The sequence below is a fragment of the Rhamphochromis sp. 'chilingali' genome, assembly GCF_963969265.1.
Source record: "Rhamphochromis sp. 'chilingali' genome assembly, chromosome: 11".
Lineage (NCBI taxonomy): Eukaryota > Metazoa > Chordata > Actinopteri > Cichliformes > Cichlidae > Rhamphochromis > Rhamphochromis sp. 'chilingali'.
Genome location: NC_137938.1, coordinates 7580676 through 7601007, shown reverse-complemented (window position 1 = coordinate 7601007; position 20332 = coordinate 7580676). Strand labels below are relative to the sequence as shown.

The 20332-nt window shown below is 43.4% G+C and overlaps 1 protein-coding gene across 3 annotated transcripts in view; it reads left to right on the top strand.

Annotated features, from left to right (window-relative positions):
* Positions 1 to 20332, top strand: part of vps13b (vacuolar protein sorting 13 homolog B) — a 302426-nt gene that overhangs the window by 281028 nt on the left and 1066 nt on the right. For all 3 annotated transcript variants that reach the window (XM_080895821.1, XM_080895823.1, XM_080895822.1), the window contains exons 51-67: positions 1259 to 1429; positions 4388 to 4595; positions 5678 to 5866; positions 6868 to 7014; positions 8234 to 8520; positions 9374 to 9501; positions 9620 to 9816; positions 10654 to 10772; positions 11385 to 11835; positions 12084 to 12242; positions 12418 to 12646; positions 14353 to 14529; positions 15673 to 15843; positions 17130 to 17306; positions 18374 to 18476; positions 19870 to 20038; positions 20148 to 20228. In XM_080895821.1, the coding sequence (XP_080751947.1) occupies positions 1259 to 1429; positions 4388 to 4595; positions 5678 to 5866; positions 6868 to 7014; positions 8234 to 8520; positions 9374 to 9501; positions 9620 to 9816; positions 10654 to 10772; positions 11385 to 11835; positions 12084 to 12242; positions 12418 to 12646; positions 14353 to 14529; positions 15673 to 15843; positions 17130 to 17306; positions 18374 to 18476; positions 19870 to 20038; positions 20148 to 20228 (3163 nt within the window). The remainder of the gene's footprint in view (positions 1 to 1258; positions 1430 to 4387; positions 4596 to 5677; positions 5867 to 6867; positions 7015 to 8233; positions 8521 to 9373; positions 9502 to 9619; positions 9817 to 10653; positions 10773 to 11384; positions 11836 to 12083; positions 12243 to 12417; positions 12647 to 14352; positions 14530 to 15672; positions 15844 to 17129; positions 17307 to 18373; positions 18477 to 19869; positions 20039 to 20147; positions 20229 to 20332) is intronic.

Here is a 20332-nt window from a genome sequence, read left to right as displayed (position 1 = left end):
TACAAAAAGCAAGCTCAGAAAGAACTAAGTGTCTTGTCTTTCTAGATTGCAACCACAATGCTCCTCGTGTTTACGATCCGTCCGCTGCCTAAACCGTTTCAAACCGCACAAACTTGCATACTCTCCTCTCCTGTCCCCCGCAGCTCAATCCATCCCTCATCCCTCTCCATTCTCATAAGCACACACTACAAGCCACAATTGTAAACATACACACATTTCGTACAGATGCACACAAGGCCCCCCTTCCCCCCGACCCCAAACCCCTAGGACAGATCCAGTCTGTTCGCTGGTCAACAGCTCATCTTTCCTTCCTGTAATTACGCATAGTTGTGGGCTTTAATGGACGAGGTAGAGAACAGAGCTGTGGTCTCCGCACAAGAGACACAGACAAGTCTTAACCAGAACTCTTATGTCCTGCTCTCCTTGTTCTGGCCACCACATTAGAAGATCAAGAGCTACAATCAGAAGCCTCTTCCAGTTTTCCCCCTCAGGAACTGCTCTGGATGAGAAGCTTCCCGTCAACACCTTGTCCCTCTCGTCTGTCTTGCCCCAGATCCATAAGCAATAGCCCCTGTGTTCCCTTTATAGCACAATGGGCTCTATTAATAAACTACTGCTCTGGGGTAAGGGGCTGCTTTGCTTTGGCCAAGTGGAACTGGATGCCCAGATAAAGAGAAGAGGTTATTAAACTGTTGGATTTTTTTTCTCTTGTTGTTGCAAAGCCATAATTGACCAGTGTCTGGGACCTAGGTATTCAGTGGGGTTATTTACTGCCATTTAGCTTTTTTTCTCTGATCCTTATGAGTTAGTGTTTGTAAGACAAGACTGCGTGTCATGAAGAGGAGTCCATAACAAAAGGCAGATTGAACCCGCTTCAAGGTTTCAGGGCAAAAGTGGAGTGTAGCTAGGGGTCACTTTAATTGCATCGAAAAGAACAATGGGAATAGTCAGATGTTGTCAAAGGATGTCTTGTTTTATAGTGAAATAAAGTATATTTGAATTGTTTCTGGTGTAAAATAACATACTGCCAAGCCAGATTTGCTGGTAAAAAATGATTTTGTGTCACAGGCAGTGCCTTTATTTGTTTACTTTTATCACACTTTCACTGAACTTGATATCTCCTAATCTTTGAGTTAAATCAGCTGTCTCTTGTGTCTTATCAAATCTAGGGTGTCTACTTTCTCCATGAACACACGTCACAGTCACACGCTGTTTGAGGAAATTGCAATGATTTTATGTTTGTGCTTTCTCTCTTTAGGGAAGATGAAGATGCTTCGCACTGCGCTGTGCCCATCTCCACCAGCCTAATCAAGCAGATACTGAATAAGACTGGACACGAGGACAATCCAGAAAACATCTTGGCTGATTTCTATGGTCCAAAGAGAAGCAATGAGCCTCCATGGCCGTATGTCATCAAAGACGCTGGCAGGTACTCTTTGCATTGCACTGGCTGGTAGATTTGATGTGGGATATATGTTTGCAAGGGTACAAAGTGCTGTGAATATTTCTTTACTGGCAGATGTTTGTTTTTTTTCCATTCTCTACTTAAAAACAGTTTTCTTTCTGTTCATTAAGACACCTCATGATCTTTTTAATAAGTAGCATCAATAACTCTTTTTCATCCCTGTCATGGCTCTTTTGTGGCTAGCATTAAATTTAAAGTTTCATAATACGCAGCCCACCAGTGTGTTATTTTTCTAATGCTTAGCTTCTTACAGCATTCCTCCTCAAAGCAGATAGTTGTGCAAGCGAGCCTTGATTGAAAGAAGCTTCTTTTTATTGCTCACTCTTTGTTCTCATAATAAAACGGTTAACTGCAAAGACAATGCAGAGCCATGCATCAGACATTAGCAGCAATACCACTGCTGTCCCCACAGACCGGAGATTAAGGCTGTCCCACTTTCTCACACAAGTGAGAGGGTCTTGCATTTGGTTATGGCTTGGCCCATCTCTGCAGAGCATGCATCGTATATACACTTGTATGTGTATGCCTGCACATGTGTAAATGTGGCCCGTGGATGAGTTTACGTATAGTGTCAGGCAGAACACACATGGGAATCTGTCTACAAATGTCATTCTGGGAATCATCTTGATAGCAGCAGTAGGAGACGCAGCCACATGCTCTCCCACAGGCTCCAAGTTACAAAGAGTCCCAGCGGATCTGCTGGACATGTGGGCCATATGTCTGCTTGTGGTTGCCTTGGTTTCCCTACACTTGATACATATGCAAACACACACACACACAGATTGTTGCTATGCACATGTGTGTATACACACTTATACCATTGTGTTGCACTTACACCACCGTACACATCGCTCACCTTTAAATGTCACACACTGCGTCTGTGTGGAGGGCTGGTATCGGGTGTTAGGTTTCTCTTTGAATCGGGCCTCTCTATTTTTCCTGAGAGACAAAGTCCAAGGCCAAAGCTCACTTCCCATCATAGAAAGCGGCAGTTTGTCTAATCTGTGAAGTTGCTGCTCCGAAGGAGCATCGGGAAAAATGTTGAGGGAAAAGGGGGATGTCATTAGGATTAATAGCTCTGATTGCTGTCTTTAAACACACTCAAAACTTGGACAGAAAGCTAAAGCCACAGTTTAATTTGTATATTATTCTTTAATGCTGATAATAGTGATAGAGTTTGCTGTTTGGAAATAGTACTCTGTCTTCCTGGCACAGTCAAGAAACCAGACCAACACCAAGCAAGCTCCTTGGCAGGCAGTGTGTAAATATTGTGCCTTAAAAGGGCAAAGGAAGTTTGAAGTGGTAAATGGTTTTTTTTATTCTCTTTGTTGGGTTTTTAAAGGCAGTGGGGCACCTCCATAATCATTTAAAAAAAAAAAACACCTTCTTTTTGTGGTGTACTCGAGCTGCTATGTGTACGGGTTTTGAGAGCAGCAGCCTCTCAAAATTCACACTTTTAAAACCCTAATCTCCAGAATCACTGGGGTTAGACTAAAGCTGCTGAGCACATTATTTTCCATTACAGTTTTGTGATCTCTCCAGTATGATTTATGAGCCCTGCACTTTTTTGTCTCCATCCGCAAGGTCAGTGGTGCATTTAACCACACACACACTACCATAAACACCAGTAAATGGTAAAGAAAAGCTGTTCCCAGTGTTTTTGGTCCCATTTCACTGCAGTCAGTCTTTGGGTTTGTGACAAGTTTGAGCTGACAGGTTGGTAGGTTGAGCAGAGTCCAGGCGGCCTTGTGGGAGAGAGAAGACTGGTTTGCCTTTGATGGCTTTGAACTTCAGAGTAAGTCTGAGTTTGTTTGGTTCTCTTCTGGCACTCAGCACTGTTTAGGGCTCACAAGATGATGATTACCATGAAATGAGTGCCGTGTCAGTGAATTAGTGGAAAAATGAGTCTGTCTGTCTGCCTGTTTGTCTGTGTCTCAACATGCCCATGTGTGATCCCAAATGTCTTGTCAACTGTTCTCTGGATCTGTTTGTATTGCATAACTTGTTTGCAGACCACTTCTGTCTGTGTATTTGTTTAGCTTGTGTGACTGCTGTCAGTACATTATTGGTCAGCACGAGGTGTGATCAAAAAGTTCTGAGAACAAGAACAAAAAAAATCAAAAGCCTTTCAAGATTTCAATTTGGCGTATCTCACGTTCGAGGTCAGTGACTCATTACACCACTGGACTGTTTTCAGCAAAGCTGCTATTTTTAGATCTCTCAGTGGAACTGAGAGGAATGTCTCTCAGCACTTGAGCAGCTGCAGTGGGTGCTGGTACTCCTTCCATGTCTCAAAATGGCGATCCTGCAGCTTAACGTTCATCTGAGCTGCCACTCCGAGTCCAGATCATTTTCTCTGAACGTTCTTCCTCAGACACTTCAGTGCGCTACAGCTCTGCATCGATAGTCTCAGCCAGGGGTCGAATTCATAATACACAACCCGATCAACGCTGGGGAAAAATGACGAGCTTGCTCTCTGTATCGCTCCTCACCTCACACCTTAACCCTTCACACAAATGTTGGACCTGTTTGTTTGTTCTCTGCTCAAATTTGAGATCTATGGTGACATCACAGTCAGTGCACACAATCACTGATTATAAGCACAGTTGAAGTGGTTAGAATGAGACAACCAAGAAACTGTCTAAAAATATCAGGAGCCTTGGAAGCTGCCCAATCTGATATGTCAGATTTGCCAAATTTAAACCATGTAAGGTTTCCATTTTTATGGAGTGTTTTGATAAAGTTGATCATTAAGACTGAAAGGGTGAGACATTTAGTTCTTATACGGTGCAGCAGTGCTTAAAATACTTTAGTGTAAAATGATGCAAACCTTCGACTCAAGTGACCATTTTCCTCAAATCAACTTCTCCATACTGGGATTCTGCTGGAGTGATTTATCCAAGAAGTGTTCTCTTCCAACAGGTCAGTGCTCGAGCCTCTTGCACAATGGGACAGTCCTATGCAGGTGAAGCTCTCCTGCTGGAAACCTGGTCTAAACACACTCCTGGTGGAGCTGCTCCCCTGGGCCTTACTGGCCAATGATTCCCAATGGGATCTCTGGCTTTTTGAGGGAGAGACCATCGTACTGCAGATACCAGCCGGCAAGGTCATTGTACCGCCCAACTTCAAGGTAGAGTGCGACAAGATCTTTGTATGCATATGGGAGTATGTAAATGTATATGGGAGTTGTTTAAACACTCAAAGCTACAAAAGATAAAAATGGCCCAAGTCCCTAAAATCTCCTTATATTCCACAGATTCTATATCATAGCCTTAAAGATCAGTAAGAGTCCAAAACAAAGTGTCAAACTTTCATTTATTACTTATTTTTCTTCAGCAGAAGTACATTTCCAGTAAAACTCATTCTTATTTTGAAAGACATTAATAGACTGTATTGTACTTGCCAACGTCTTTGTGACATCATGACAATAGTCGTAATAATTCAGCAAATATATATTTTGACATCAGGACATGGATGTCTTTTTGTGGCATTAAAGCCATTATTATGGAACCAGCTCTTTTCTCACTTCAGTCTCGACTAATAAGCACAAAACCTGAGATCATTCACCAGAGCTGCATTACAACAATATTCCCTGCCTAAGTCTTTAACTGCGGCCAAGCTCTGTCACCGTATACTGCAGGCATGCATTCTCACTGGCTTCTGAGATCAGAAAGAACAGCCTGCAGATGGTTTTCCCCCTTTGGAACGTAACACACACACACATACGCACATTTCTCTGTCAGAAACCCAGCGCTAGGCGGGAAGGCAGTGTATCAAAGAACAAGACCTAATATGGTTCAGCACGAGGAAACAAAATAAAAAGTTGTAAATGTGTAATAGCCTGTGAAATAGAAACAAATACATCGTTGTTTCCATAGCAACCTCCTATTTATCATGGAGCGACACGTCGAGAGAAGACAGTTGCAGCTGCAACTCTCACACCGGATTGGTTTAATAGGAGAAGGCTGGTGTTTTGATCATCAGTATGCTCCAGAGCCAGATGAACAATCAGTGTGGAGCACTGAGGTTACTAGTAATGAATTCATACAGTACTTTGCGAGGACTGTATGAATTGATATACAGGAGCACTTAGTTGAGCTTTTTGGAGAGAAGTCACAGCTTCAAATTTGATAGTAAATTTTTTGATGCTTCCTTCATTCTCTGTCTCTTGTTGTCATTCTCTAACCTGAACTCCTGTTCATTGCAATCCAGGAAGCATTCCAGATTGGTATCTACTGGGCCCAAACTAACACTGTCCACAAGTCTACAGCCCTGAAACTAGTTCATGACCTAACTTCTCCTCGGTGGAAGGAGGGATCAAGCTCAGAGGTGGTCACTCTGGATGAGGAGGGATATGTTGAAGCTGACATCACACTGGGAGCCTTCCCTGGTAAACAGAAGGTGAAGGAAACTTCAAAGCTTTTTTTAATATACAGTCGCTCACTGGGAAAGTGAAATAGTTTGTTAAAACTGAAGTGAAGTTTAGGCATATTTGTCAAGAAATGTTTTTAATTTGGGGGTTTTGTCCATATATCTTAGGTTTATTTATTTTCTGCCAGTTATTGAATTACATTGTGGTTTTTCTTTCTTTTTTCTTTTCTTTCTTTCTTTTTTTACAAAGCCATAATGTGGTTTGAATCAAAAAGTTCTGATGAATTATTAGGGAGGCAAGTGGAAAAGAATACATAATTCTTGAAGAAATAATTGTAATATATTTCCCAAATCAACAGAGCTCCTACCAGCATGAGAACTCACCGGCTAATTCGATAGATACACATGTTTAAATGCTTTTTGAAACAAATGTCTAATCAGCCAATCACATAGCAGAAATTCACTGTGCTCAGGCATGTAGACACGGTCAAGTGGATCTGCTGAAGTTGAAACCAAGCATCAGAGTCTAGAAGACAGGTCATTTAAGTGACTTAGAATTGATGCCAAGTGAACTGGTTTTTCAGAAACTGCTGATGCACTTGGATTTCCTCAAACAGCCACCAGTGGGTTTACAGAGAATTATGTGAAAAAGAAAAAGCAGCCAGTGTTTAGCAATATCCTGGGAAAAAATAACAAAGTTGGAGGCAATGGTGAAATTAGAAAGGCAAAAAACATGTGCATCTCTGAACACACCTCCTTGACATTGGAAGCAGGTACCACACGCAGTGCCGCTCCATCCTGAGAACTGTAAAATAAGGCTACGTTTAAACACGTTTCCCTATCTGATGAGTCTCAATCTCTGCATAGGGACAGAATATGGAGCGTTGACAGCATGGATCCATCCTGCCATCTATTCACCATTTGTCGTCCTCGTGACCACATGATGACTTACAGATCTCACAAGAAGCAACGTTGTTACTTTCTTTAATCATTTATCGCTGACAGCTTATTGCCTGTTCTTTCCTCTGTAGCTGTGTCAGTTCTGTGTGTCATCTGTGGTGAGACATGGCATCCAGATCTTGCAGATAGAGGACAGGACAATTCTTGTCAACAACACTCCTTACACTATACACTACAGGCCCCTGCTGAGTGACCACGCACTGGCAGCTGATGACCAGGTAATTTGAATGCATGCTTTTTCCTGTCATAGGGAGGGAATGAAGGTTTCTCTGAATTCGGTTTATCATCTTTGACTTAATGAGCTGAGAATTTTGGCAAATGTTAAAATGTGAAACACAGCAATGCAGGTTCAGTATATTTTTAGTATGTTTCAGACTAGACAAGGACAATTCATCATACATCACAACACCTGACCACATCCTCAACTGTTAGCTCTTACTCTAAAACGGTGTAAATGTTTGGCCCAGAGTTTCATTTCACAATGCTACTTTCTATCCTTGTGGCATTTGTGTGTGCTTATGGTCCTGCGTCATGTCTCTCCTGTCTGCCTGCTCAAGTTCCTGAAGCTTCAAACATACATTTTATTCCCCATGCACATTGCAAACGCAGTGTGTCTACCCCAGCACACATACCCTGGGATGTTGCAAGCCGTTTTCCATCAGATCATGTCCCAAACCTTCCCCCAGCCCCCTCTCTCCCTCTGCCGTTCTCACCATGTGGCAATGGCACTTCATAGGGACATTAGACAAACACCCAGAATTGGATGCAGGTTTCCTTCCTGCTTTCATCTGCTGCTTGTCCCTAAAGAGGGCAACAATGTTGTGATGTCATTTAACAAGCTTTCAGATCCCCTTATGGAAGGATGGCAAAGCTTGCCAGTTGCCACTAATTGACTGAAAAACCTTTTTAAAAAAAGAGCTTAAGAAACTAAAGAGCGGGCGATGGGCTTAACAATAACACAGACCGCAAACAAGGCTAGGAATGCCTTTCTAGTTTGTCTATTCATCATGCTTAGAGCCTAATCCCTGTAGTCCTATACTACACACTGCTCACTGGCTGTTAAGCCAGCACAGCAGGGCTTCTCTGCTACCAATTTAGCTCTAAGCTCAGTGGGAGAAAGAATAGAGTAGAATAACAATGTGGTTTTACCATGTATCTTTTGTTGTAATCACTTGCATCTTCTTTGCTCTCTGGCTTTCTTTTCTTCTTGGCCTTCGTGTCCCATCTTATATCCTGTTTTCTGATCAGATGTTTGACCATTTCTCCTCTTTATTCTCATTTGCTCATGTCACCTTGCCCTCTTCTTTTTGTCTCTTTCGTTTTCTATTTTTTTCCCCCTTCATCTGTCATTTATTTATATTCTTACCATGATTTATTTTCCTTTTTCTCTCCTCTCAACTGCCTTTTTATAATATTTATATTATGTACTCTTCCCAGATCTGTGAGATACCAGAGACGGCCACGTTCACACTCCTTCCCCCTGAGAATTCATCCCAAGCCAAACCGTGCTCAGTGCCATGCTGGGACCTCCTCCAAACCAGCATCCAGGGAATGGTGGAGTTCCCTTTGCCACTCAGACACATGCTCTTCAGCTTGTGTCCAAGGCCTGACGCCGGTGTTGGATCTGCAGCATGGAGCCTTCCCGCTCCCATCCGGCAAGACTTCCCCAGGCAGAGTTTATCTGTTCCCAGGGAACCAGACTCAGGGGGTGGCCTGAGCAGCAGGTGGGTGAAGCAGAACATTTGCGGTTTGCTGGCCGTGACAGTCCATTTAGAGCTGGGCACCGAACCCCAGCTGGCACTAGACATAAAGAGAGGAGACACTGTAGCTAGTCACACTTTGTTACACACTGATGATGAAGCAGGAGGAGAAATCCCCTCAACATTTCCACTGTCAGTTTATCAGCTGCTCTTGTGCAATTCATCCATCTGAATTTCGTGTTGTTTTTCTCTTCTTTTAATCTAGTGTAGCCCATTTAGATAGCTGGTTGGATGGCTTTCAGGGACTGAACACACAGTGATATATACACTTGGTGATAAATAGCTCATAAATGGACAATTTCGTTTTTTACGGATACACCCGTATGATATGGTGATAAAACTGGCCAGCTTTAGTTCATTTTCTTCATTTGTGCATAATTGTATGTGTAGTCAGACACACAGATATAAACACAAATACAAACATGGACACACACACACACACACACACAGTGATGATGCATTGCCTGGGTTCAGTTAGGGCTCTGCCCCTAGATGCATTTAGAGATTTGCAAATGGACATTGCAATAATGTGACGTTTGACGTGTTGACGGGTGTGTGACTGCTTATCTGTGTGTGGTTAGAAAGGGCTGGGATGTGAGCTGTCTGCAGACAGTTTATTTATGGGTTTATTGCCCTGTTATGGCCAGAGCTGAGGTGGAGGTACATCATAGATGTGATTTGTCGGTCTGTCCATTTGTCTGTCAGCAAGATTTCCCAGAAAAGGATGACTTCATGAAACTTGTATTCAGTTTTGGGCCGATTCAAACAATTTCTTCAAATTGCCCTTTTACCTTATTCATGTTATTTTTTCATGCAGAGCAATAGTCCTGACCTATCAGGAGCACCTTGGAGTGACATACATCACCCTTAATGAAGACCCTTGTCCCCGCATGCTAATCCACAACAAGTGTCCTATCCCACTGCTTTTAAAGGAAAATGTCAAAGGTAAGCAGGGCACCTTCTGGCTACACTGGAAACCTCTACTCTGTGTTTTAATAAGCCTTGTGGTTAAACTCAAAATTTTTCTCTTGCACGTTTTTTTTTCCTCTCTTTTGTTTCACAGAAACTCCAAGGACTGAGGTGTACTGTCGTGCTCTGCCTGCTAACTGTTCCCTGCACCATGAACTCTATTACCACTTTTCCAGTTTCCCAGAGTGCAAGCAGAAAGAGATGCTGCCCACATTGTTGCTGAAAAACACCTCGGACCACAGCACCACCGACTGGACAGACCCCATAGATATCAACTGCCCTGGCACTCAGGTAAAAGAGTAGTAATTGAAGAAATGTACCACTTAAGTCATTCCTCCTCCTAGTGATAGACCAATCTGAACTTTTGACCTAAACACACAGAAACACCTTTCCTAACACCACAGATGTCAGTGATAACAAAACCTCAGGAGCAGCTAGATGGAGCCAGAGTTCATTATGTTTTGCTGGTAATGAAGATTAGCCCCGTCACAGTCTTGTGACTGATGATGATGATAAAATACAAGCACCCAGGTTTTCACTTATTTTTCTTTTAAATTAGCTTCGCATTAGGAAAACAAGTTAACAATTAAACTTGGTTTGTGTGGCTGATCCATTACAAATGAAAATCAGGTTTTAGAGGTATGTCGGAACCTTCTTCACGCAACATTAGTTTTTCGTTTTGTGCGTGTTCTGGGGTTAAATGGTGATCCGGGGTAAGAATGTTCGGTCTGGTCTGGGGTAATAATGTAGGGTTAGCAAAATGTTAAGGAGCAGTATGTGTAATGTTTACTGTTGTGTCTAGGCAGCTGTGGGTTGGCGGGGGTGGGGTGGTTGAGGCTCTGTATCTCTGGTTACCGTGAAGTCTGAATTTGACCTGTGTGGTAGGAGTGAGAAGTCAAAGGCTAGACTTGTTATGACTGCTTAGCCAAGCGTTCAGCAGTGATCTACTTCCTTTCTTCACATGACTGTGTGATGACTCTGAACCTAGAGTGGCATAGGTTAAAGTCAGACACGTGTAACTTCTGAAACACACACATACACACACTGACCTGAGCTAGAACTGTGTAAAAGTTCTTCTTCAAAGTATCATGTGACAAATAATGTCATTAGTTTTCTGCTGCTGTTCAGGTGGTGTTCCTGCCAGGCTTTGGCTGTCTCTACATAGACGTGGCCTATGAGAAAGGCACCCTGGTTCTGTCTCTGGCACCAGAGGGCAGCGTGGACACTGTAATCAACCAACACAGCAGGTATGCGTGCACAGGCAGTGGTTTTATTGTTGTCGATTTATGTTCCCCACATAATTGAGCCACGAGAAATCAAGCATGCATGTTGTTGTTCCTAACCTCAAGCTATCTACCCCTGTGCCTATTACTGTGTTCACTTCCATTTGCTTTATGATTACTGTTAACAGCTATGTTTTCATGCAGTACTCAAAACATGAAGAAACAGGCATCATTTTCACCACAGGAGGGCAATAAAACCTTCTAGTGTTGTCATGAGCGTGGTTAGTTGTACAGTAGAACATAGTATTACAGCTTTATTCCATTACATCAACACATGCAAGCTGCTTTGTCATTTTGGCAAAACAGGATATTAATATAATCACATGTTAGGTAAATGTAAACAAATTACCTCAGACAATGATCTTTGTTAAAGTGCTCTGGTAGATGGTCCCTTATTATCCTTTACAAATAATCAGAGCCTGGAAAGGTTTCCTGACTGTACCCAAAAAATGACAAATAATTTTATGGCTACTTTAACTGTTGCTATATTTTCATTTGTAAATACCATTTATTTTTAATCGTTTCTGTTCTTCCCACTGTAGATCTTTTTGGTTAATATTTCTGTTTTGTTTTCAGGTCTTCCACACTGTCTGTTTGCATCCTCCTGAGTGAGGCCAGCATGGTGCTAAGTGATGATATCACCAGTCCCACCAGTTCGGTGGAGCTCCTGAGACTCACATTAACCAAGCTACTCCTAAGCCTGGCTCCCACGCCTATCTCCCTGCCCCCGGAGCTAGCCGTTGACCCCTCTGTGGGTACAGCAGCCATCCCAGCTCTGCTGTGTGACTCATCTCTCATCGAGGTGTGGTGCTCCAGTCTGCAATTGGACAACCAGTTGTATAACCGGGCAAGTTTCCACTTCCCTGTGCTGCTGTGCCAAGATCAGAGAGGGGGAGTTGAACCTGGGAGTCTGTGGAGCTGTGATGCCAACCCCACTGAGTCCCCTGAAGCAATGAATGAGTTCAAACGCTCCTGTTTTCTGCAGATGAGGCTGACGCTGGCTGGGGACAGATGCACGGTGGAGGAGGTTCGATTAGTTCCCATCTCTTGATGTGCATTTTTGTTTGCTAACCGCACTCTCCCTTCCAACACATTGTCATAACTTACCTGACGTATGATTTCATTTTTACTGGAGGCAAAACAAAATCACGCTTAAAAGCATTTCAGCAGCTGTCACAGCTTGTAAGAGATCAGCATAATCTCTGTCCAAATGACTTTACTTTCTCTCAAACAATTGTGAAGAAGCAATTCTCAGAATAGGTTCTTTTTCTTCAGCTCTCCTTCCAGCTCCAGCCTGCCAGAGTCTACCTCGAAGACACTTTTGTTTACTACATCAAGACTTTGTTCCACACCTACATCCCCACCCATGCTTTTGCCTCTGCAGAGACCCGGTGCAGCAAAGAACTTGGAGCAACCTCCACCCTCCCTGAGCAGGTGCGATATTCATGACACGATCGTTTTATTTCTGCTTTTAGTTGCTACATTCTGACAATCTTTATAACTACAATGGAACCTTATGTTACTGACAGGAAGCAGCATCCAACCTCATAATGATATGTGGAATATGTCTGAGAATTATTTCTTTTGATAACTGTGATGTGTGATCCAGGTTCTCCAGTCAGCGCAGGCATTGCTCCACCCCGTGCAGCTGCAGAAGCTGACCATCCAACCTGTCAACCTGCTAGTTAGTATCCATGCCTCTCTGAAGCTGTACATTGCTTCAGACCACACTCCTCTGTCCTTCTCCCTCTTTGAGAGAGGGCCATTCTGCACTACAGCCAGACAGCTCGTCCATGCTCTGGCCATGCACTATGCTGCGGGAGCCCTCTTCCGAGCAGGTAGGTAGCAGACAGGACTTATAAAGCTTCTCTTACCCTCAAACACCTGTATTCGCACTAGATGATGCACTTTTTTCCTACATTCTCTTTATGATGGGCTTGGTGTCACAATTTGTGGTGTCGGTTGCCAAATGAAATGTGAATTCAGCATGAAGTAAGAAAATTCTGCCATTTCTTCTCAGCACAGCTACAGTTGATCTTTCAAATGATACACCCCGGGGCTGCTGGAAAACTGTTGAGCTCCAGGAAGCAAAACCTGAATCACCAGTGGCCTGAGAACGACTTATGTTCTGTCATTGTCATTATTCAGTGGTGTATCATAAGTTTTGACCAATAACTCACGGTTCACACCCAGTTTGTTGGCAGTATGTTTTGGTTAATCCTTTAGCGGTCACCGTGTCTAAGTCTGACTTATCAGGCCCTGTAAGAGCTCCATACCGCTCTCCTGTGCTGTCCTCCTGTCTAGTCAAAGCCTCCACACATGGTCTGATTTAAGCCAGTCATTTCCACATCAGAAATCACCATTCTGGCCAGACGCTTCCTTCCCGCTGTCTCTCGTTAGAACCTTCATTTCTGCTCGTATTTCAACACGTCACCCTACCGCCTTCTCCTCTTCCTGAGTCATCATAAAGACCCGGGCTCCAGGAAACATTGCATTCTGGGACTGATTAACATGAGGATGTGCAGCGCTATGATCAGACATGCGCCCACATGTGTAAATCCGTGCACATACAAAGCCTTATGGACAATAGACACACTATCTTTGCATACACTCTAGCACGTGTGTGTGTTTAAAGGCATGACTCAGGCCTGTAAACATCAGCTCCTGTCAGGACTTTATGCTTTACCAAAACCACAACTGGGAAACCATATAAAGCCGAATCAACCACGAGGCCCCACTAGAGTAGGTTTCCTACCATTAGAGTCCATCATTCAAGTGCAAATTGACAGAGAATAAGAGCCGAGCGGGGCCCGGCGTCCTGAGAAATGACTATTTGATTTTTGTGATGGAGTTGTCACTGCATAAATATCAATGAGCCATGCCATCTGAAGGGGACTCTATGGTTTAATGAGAGAGGTGAGATAGTAGGAGGCTGTAAATCCTGTGCTGTGTCACACGTGTGATTTCATGCAAGACTTTGCGTGCATGCGTGTGTGTCTCTGTGTGTGTATTACTGAGATAAGAACTCTTAAAAATCTAATCATGATGTGAAATACTTTGTAAGTTACTCCGTGACTTGTTGTGATTGAGAGAGCCTCCCACTCTAAATTGCTTTTGGCAAACACAGGACACTTTATCCACAGCGCACGTGTGAAGAATGTTCCTCCTAAGAGCGAGTGTCTAAAATGTTTTTAATATCTGTTGAATACAAAACTTCTTTTAATTGTATCGTGCATGAAAATATAAAATATGTTCATTCTGAGTAATGAGACTCACTCCAGAAATAACACAGTTAAAGTTTAGTTTATTTAAGCGTTTGCTTTCAGTCCAGGCTTTTCTGGATGAAGGTGGTTTGTGACTGTTTGCTAAAATGTTTCATAGCCTTGAGGAAGTGGAGTTTTTGTGACTTCTCAGAATGCAGTGCAAAGAGTACGACCCATGAGAATATGGATAAATATCCTGTTTTAGTTCAGATCGTCACAGTGCAGTACTGTAGTGTTGCTCTACACAAATGTAACCATGCAGCACACTGTGTCTGTCTCAGGCTGGGTTGTGGGGTCTCTGGAGATCCTGGGCAGTCCTGCCAGCTTGGTGCGGAGCATCGGTAACGGCGTATCCGACTTTTTCCGCCTCCCATATGAGGGTTTGACACGTGGGCCTGGAGCCTTTGTCAGTGGAGTGTCCAGAGGGACCACCTCCTTCGTCAAACATATCTCGAAAGGTAACATAAATGCTCAGTCTTTGTTCTATGTCTTTATTTTATTTGTGGACTCAAAGATGGAAGAGTTTCCATGTGAGTCTCACACAAGACTTACAACACAACAAATATAGACTATAGAGCATCAGATTAAGTTATCTCATGGAGTTATGGCATTTCTCCCGTGTGATAAATGAAATGACTCAAATAACATTTACAAACACAAGTTACACAAAATGATGTGTTTCACTTTTGTTTTGTGGCAGACATGGTTAAAAGCACAAGTCAACATTTAGTGTCCACCTCAACATTAAGCTGGGCATACACTGCGATTTTTTTCAGTCGCGTTATTCAGCTCCCGCTCAAACTGCACGATTGACTCGCAGGGGTTAGAAGTTCGTCGCTCACGATCAGGGTCTCACACTATACGGCCCGATGCTCTGATGCAAGTGCTCACACTGTGCGTCCATAAAATGAAGGTTATAACGGAAATTCTGTCGCTCGCTCTCCCTCTTTGTCTTTCACTCACACAGACACGCACGCCACCACCATCAACTTTGCTAAATTGCTAATGAAAAACATTGATCAGTCAGCTGTGATTGAGCAGCAGTGTAGATCCAACTATTTTCACGGTTGTTGTGGTCGTGATAATTTTGTGAGGCCACATCGAAAAGGTTTGGATGAGCTTTCCAAAGTTCTACAAGTGCCTCCATCGCTTGTGTTCAGCTCATACGCTGCACTGCCGTGCTACTCCGTCTTTTTCACCGACGTTTATGTGTTTGCGCGTGCGCAGTGTGAGCAGCTGCGGTGACACCCTCACGACAGTCGTGAGGGTTTGAAATCCTCACGACCAATCGATTGATGATCGGGAGCTGGTCGTGAGGTGTTAATCGCTTCTCGTTTTCCCACGTCTACTACACGATCCACGACGCACGATAAAGGCCAAAATCGGGCCGAGACGACTCAAAAATCGTCTCAAAATGGGCCAAAAGTCGCACAGTGTAAGCCCAGCTTTAGTCAGTCTTCTCAGCAGATCAGTGTGAAGGGCACTTTTGGAAATCATGTTCTCATTTGAAGTTTTTAAATCTGTGATTTAATTCATAAAAGTACTTCTACCTTGCCACTAGAGACACTGAGAAAACATAAGAATTTCTCATTTCTGTTTAGGCACCCTAACCTCCATCACCAACTTAGCCACAAGCCTGGCAAGGAACATGGACCGTCTGTCTCTGGATGAGGAGCACTACACCAGGCAGGAGGAGTGGAGACGGCAGCTGCCAGAGAGCCTCGGGGACGGACTGAGACAGGGACTGTCACGACTCGGCATTAGCTTGTTAGGTATATGAGAAGGAACACCAAACTTCAAACAAGTCAGTTAGCTGTCTTATTAAGTAATAAATGAACCCCCAAAATATAGTTATGTTTGAAATGAGCAATATATGTGTGTGTACAATCCATTCTCTTCCGCTTATCCTTGTCAGGTTGGGGTGGTCTATCCCAGCTGTCTTAGGGCGAGAGGCAGGGAACACCCTGGACAGGTTGTCAGTCTGTTGCAGGGTTTATTTGGCAAACATAACCCGAATAAATACAAAATTTAGTTTTTAAATGATGATTTCATTTATTAGGTGAAAAGGCCTCTGAGCCTACCCAGAACAACATCTAAAGAACTGCAGGCCTCACTTGCCTCAGTTAAGGTCAGAGTTCATTATTAAACGATAAGAAATAGACTGGACAAAAACGGCATCTGTGGGAGATGCACACATTGCATCTCAGACACCAACAGTCAAGCATGGTAGCGTAGAGTAATGGTCTGGGGCTGCTTTGCTGCTTCAGGACCTGGAGTGTCCTAGTCGAAGTGTGGACTGTTAATGCTCAGAAACCCTCCAATGTGTCTGAATTAAAAATTTTCAAAGAAGTGTGAACCAGATTACAGCAATATGAAAGACTCATTGCCAGTTATCACAAATGCTCGATTGCGGTTCTTGCTGCTACAACCACGTATTGGATTTAGGAAGCAATTAGTTTTTCACATGAGGTCAGGTAGGTTTGGATTGCTTCTTTCTCCTTAATATTTACTCTGGTTGTCTTTGTCAAACATTTGTTTGATCTGAAACATTTTAGTGTGACAAAAAGATTTCATGGGAAAAAAGAAATCAAGAAGGGGGCCAAATACTTTCTTCTCACCACTGTTCATATGCATAACACATTCTGCCTACGCACATTTCATCTGCTGCACACTGGCACATTCTCAAAGAGGTGCTCACACTGTGGTGAGAGCTGTGACACAGAGTGGTGGAGACAGCACAGTAGGGACACAATAAACACTCAGAGGGCAATAAAACTCAAGTCTGTCTCAAATCAGACTCCTATATGTATTATATACTGACTGGAACCAAACAGCTGCCCACATGTCTGCATCACAGTGGATGCACTGTAAATCTATCACAGTGGATGGTCTATAGGTTAAAAGCATGTCTGAATACCTGTGTCATTTACATTTACTGGTTTAATACCAATTTATCAATAATCTAGAGAGGTGTTTTGAACTCACTGAGCGTTTTGTATTTTGTTAAAGTTTTCTTTTGGTGAGTTTAAGAAAGAGACTTTTTCCTTTTCTCTGTCAGGAGCAATAGCCGGCATCGTGGACCAGCCCATGCAGAACTTCCAAAGGAACTGGGAGATGCAGAGCTCAGCTGGTAGCAAAGCCAAAGGGGTGATTTCTGGAGTGGGGAAAGGCATAGTGGGGGTTTTTACCAAGCCCATTGGCGGAGCAGCAGAACTGGTTTCCCAGACTGGATACGGTAACTTCAGCACGGTCAAAGATAACAGCATTCGTAATAAATTCATGAATGTTTCCTTATTTTGTTTCTGAAGACCAGCCAATGATTTAAGAACTTTTTGGACAGAAAAAAGTTGATAGCTTTATTTACAAATGGATTTGTCAGCCCATCATGTCCTGCAGTGAGCTCTTTGATCTATTGAGATATAACTAGCACAGACTGTGTGTTAAGTCTTTATTCCAAGGAGCTCTCAGCAACAATGAACACATGTGTGGATTAGAGTTAGTTTGTCAGAGCATGGGCGATCTCGTGCCTCTCAGCTTCAGGCAGGAGCTAAGGGTTAATAAGCCAGGAACCAGAAGAGAGCAGCTGAAACACACACAGTGCAGGCCTGCCTACATATGCTACTACTTCTACATACAGCCAGTTTAATCCTGTGGAGTTAATGTTTGTTTGTTTTTTATATTGGAGATAGAAGATTGAGGTGCGTGCTGGCAGTTTTTGGCTACAGCACATAAACTGCCAATAAGATGAGGAGCTCCATAAAAGAGCGCTACCTCCCCAGGGCCTGGCTCTGATCTACCTGAAACCTCTGAGCTCCGCAGACACACAAACTTAATCATCAGCAGAAAGACACACACACACACTAACATACCCACTGGCAATCGCTCCGACAATATATTCAGTAAAAAAAAATCCAATCATCTGGTTACACATGCAGATCAAGTTCACTGATTTGTGCTCTGTTACATGGATCCACAAACACCCACTCAGAGCTGCGCAGCATTGCCGAGTACCACTGCAGTGACATCATTAATGGAGCTCATTGGATTCTTTATTGCTTTGTTTTAACTACTTGATGACTTCACTGGCTCGCTGCTGCCATCGCTCTGCTGACAGCTAGAGAGGGTTGAAAGAAAACTGACCACACGCACTGGGGTTATGAACTCACAATGGCATAAATACGCGCACGCAAAATCATCCTAATCAGTGTTTGTTTTTACCAGTATATGAAACACAGACGCAGAGCATGTGTATAATCCACAGTTTTGTCAAAACTCAGCTGTCAACTGTCCTGATTTCTGCAGGGATCCTTCATGGAGCAGGACTGTGGCAGCTTCCCAAACAGCTCTACCTGCCTACAGAAGAAAAGTCTGCTCTAGCCCCAAACAGCCATCTTAAATATGTCTGGTATGACCTGCAGCCGCTCTTTATTCCCGCCAACTCCTCCTTTACCTTTGCCCAGCTCTTCTTCAAAAGTGGGACATGTGTTCTCGCCTCTGCTTCTTTGCTTTTGTTGGATTCTCACCAGGATCTGCTGTTCTTTTCCTCCCCATTACCTCTCATCATTTTGCTGTTTTGTTTAAAAAAAGAAAGGAAAAAAAAACCTTGGAGAGTTCATTACCTACCCCCCCACCTACCCCCTCCAAACAAGCCTGCAAAGATTTTTGACCTTGATCCCACACATGGTAGCCAGCTTGCCCTCCCTTGTTCTCATCGAGCCATGTTAAAAGGTTTTTATAAGCACTCTGCCAAAGCCGCCAGCTAGAAATTGTTCTTGTTGTTTAACTCTGAGTCTATCCAGAAATGTTTCCCAGTACCTTCACATGGAGGGGGAACACCTTTCTTTGCATGCCTGAGTAGTTTGGAGAGACTCGGTTTACAAAGGTTGCATGTGCTTGCCAAGCAGGTTACCTTTGGCTCCGAGGAGCTGTATATACAGCGTCAGATCTCAGTGTTTCAAAGATTCCAGTATGTTCTCACTGGAACTCTTAATGTAATCATAAAGATTTATGAGAGGCCTCTGTATCCAGGAGGTTATCGGGAGCTGCAGAAAAAGCATTTATGGCATTTTCTGAAGAATTATTCTCATTTAGTTTGGTTTCCATAGCTATCAAACATTTGCTTGTAATAGCAGTCAGTGTCGACTGTCATCTGCCTTCAGGAAGAATTCCAAATTTGACATTCCACTTGAGTTTTCATCACTCAAGGGCCTTTTTTTCTGCTAATGTTAGAGGAAGATTAAAGAAATCTATATCCTGATATAAAATACACAAATGTTGAGATAATGCTCCCCTGTGTTGCAGAGAAGTCAAACTGGTTTCCATCAGGCGTCCATCAATTATTTTTACTACAACAGGTAGCCCAGACACTTGAGGGGTCAGCCTGTTTGAGCAAAGTAACACTGAGCAGACCCAAACTGTCCCTACTGTGTTTGCCTCAACATCTGCTCCGCAATCCGAACACCTGCCTTCCAAAGTAAACACACTGTCAGAGAAACATGACTGAACACTTCAGTTCCTGCTCACATATTTCCCCGTTGAGTATGTGTGTAATAGGAACCACACTGAGAACAAGCAGAAATGTAAATTACAGGATGTACGCAGACACATTTGGTCTCGTGTTTATAGACAAAGTGTATATCTGATGTTAGCAGGCTGAATGGAGGCTTTCATTGTGCGTGTGTACATGTACACAAATGTCATGCAGGAGGAGTTGTGTCTATAGTTCTAAATTATAGGGTAATATAAAGATTCCAGCTGGTTTCATAGCGTCTACTCGTCCCTGCTTTCTCTGACTGCAGGAAAATGCTGCAGTCTCTGGGGCGTCCAGAGCTCCACATGTCCCTGGATGTGACCATCGTAAGCGGGTCAGGTCAGGAGCACGCCGGCTGTCTGCTGCTCACGTCTGAGGTGCTCTTTGTCGTCAGCCTCAGCGAGGACACCCAGCAGCAGGCCTTTCCCATCACAGAGGTAACTCACAGACACAAAGAATTAAAGAGTCTGATGACATTTCTCAGAGAACAACTCGTGGGCCTTTTATAGATAATGACGTGAATGTTAAACCACTTGCCGCCTCCAGGTGGAGTGTCAGCAGGAACCAGGACAGCAGGGCGAGCTCACACTCACGTTACAGCAGCAGACAGTTACTAGTGATGCTGAGGTGAGGCTGTAAAAGTAATGAAGCTGTGCAGCGATCACACAGTCGGAGTCTCTAACTCCTGCACTGATGTTAATGGCATCACGTGCCGCAGTTAATTAAGACCA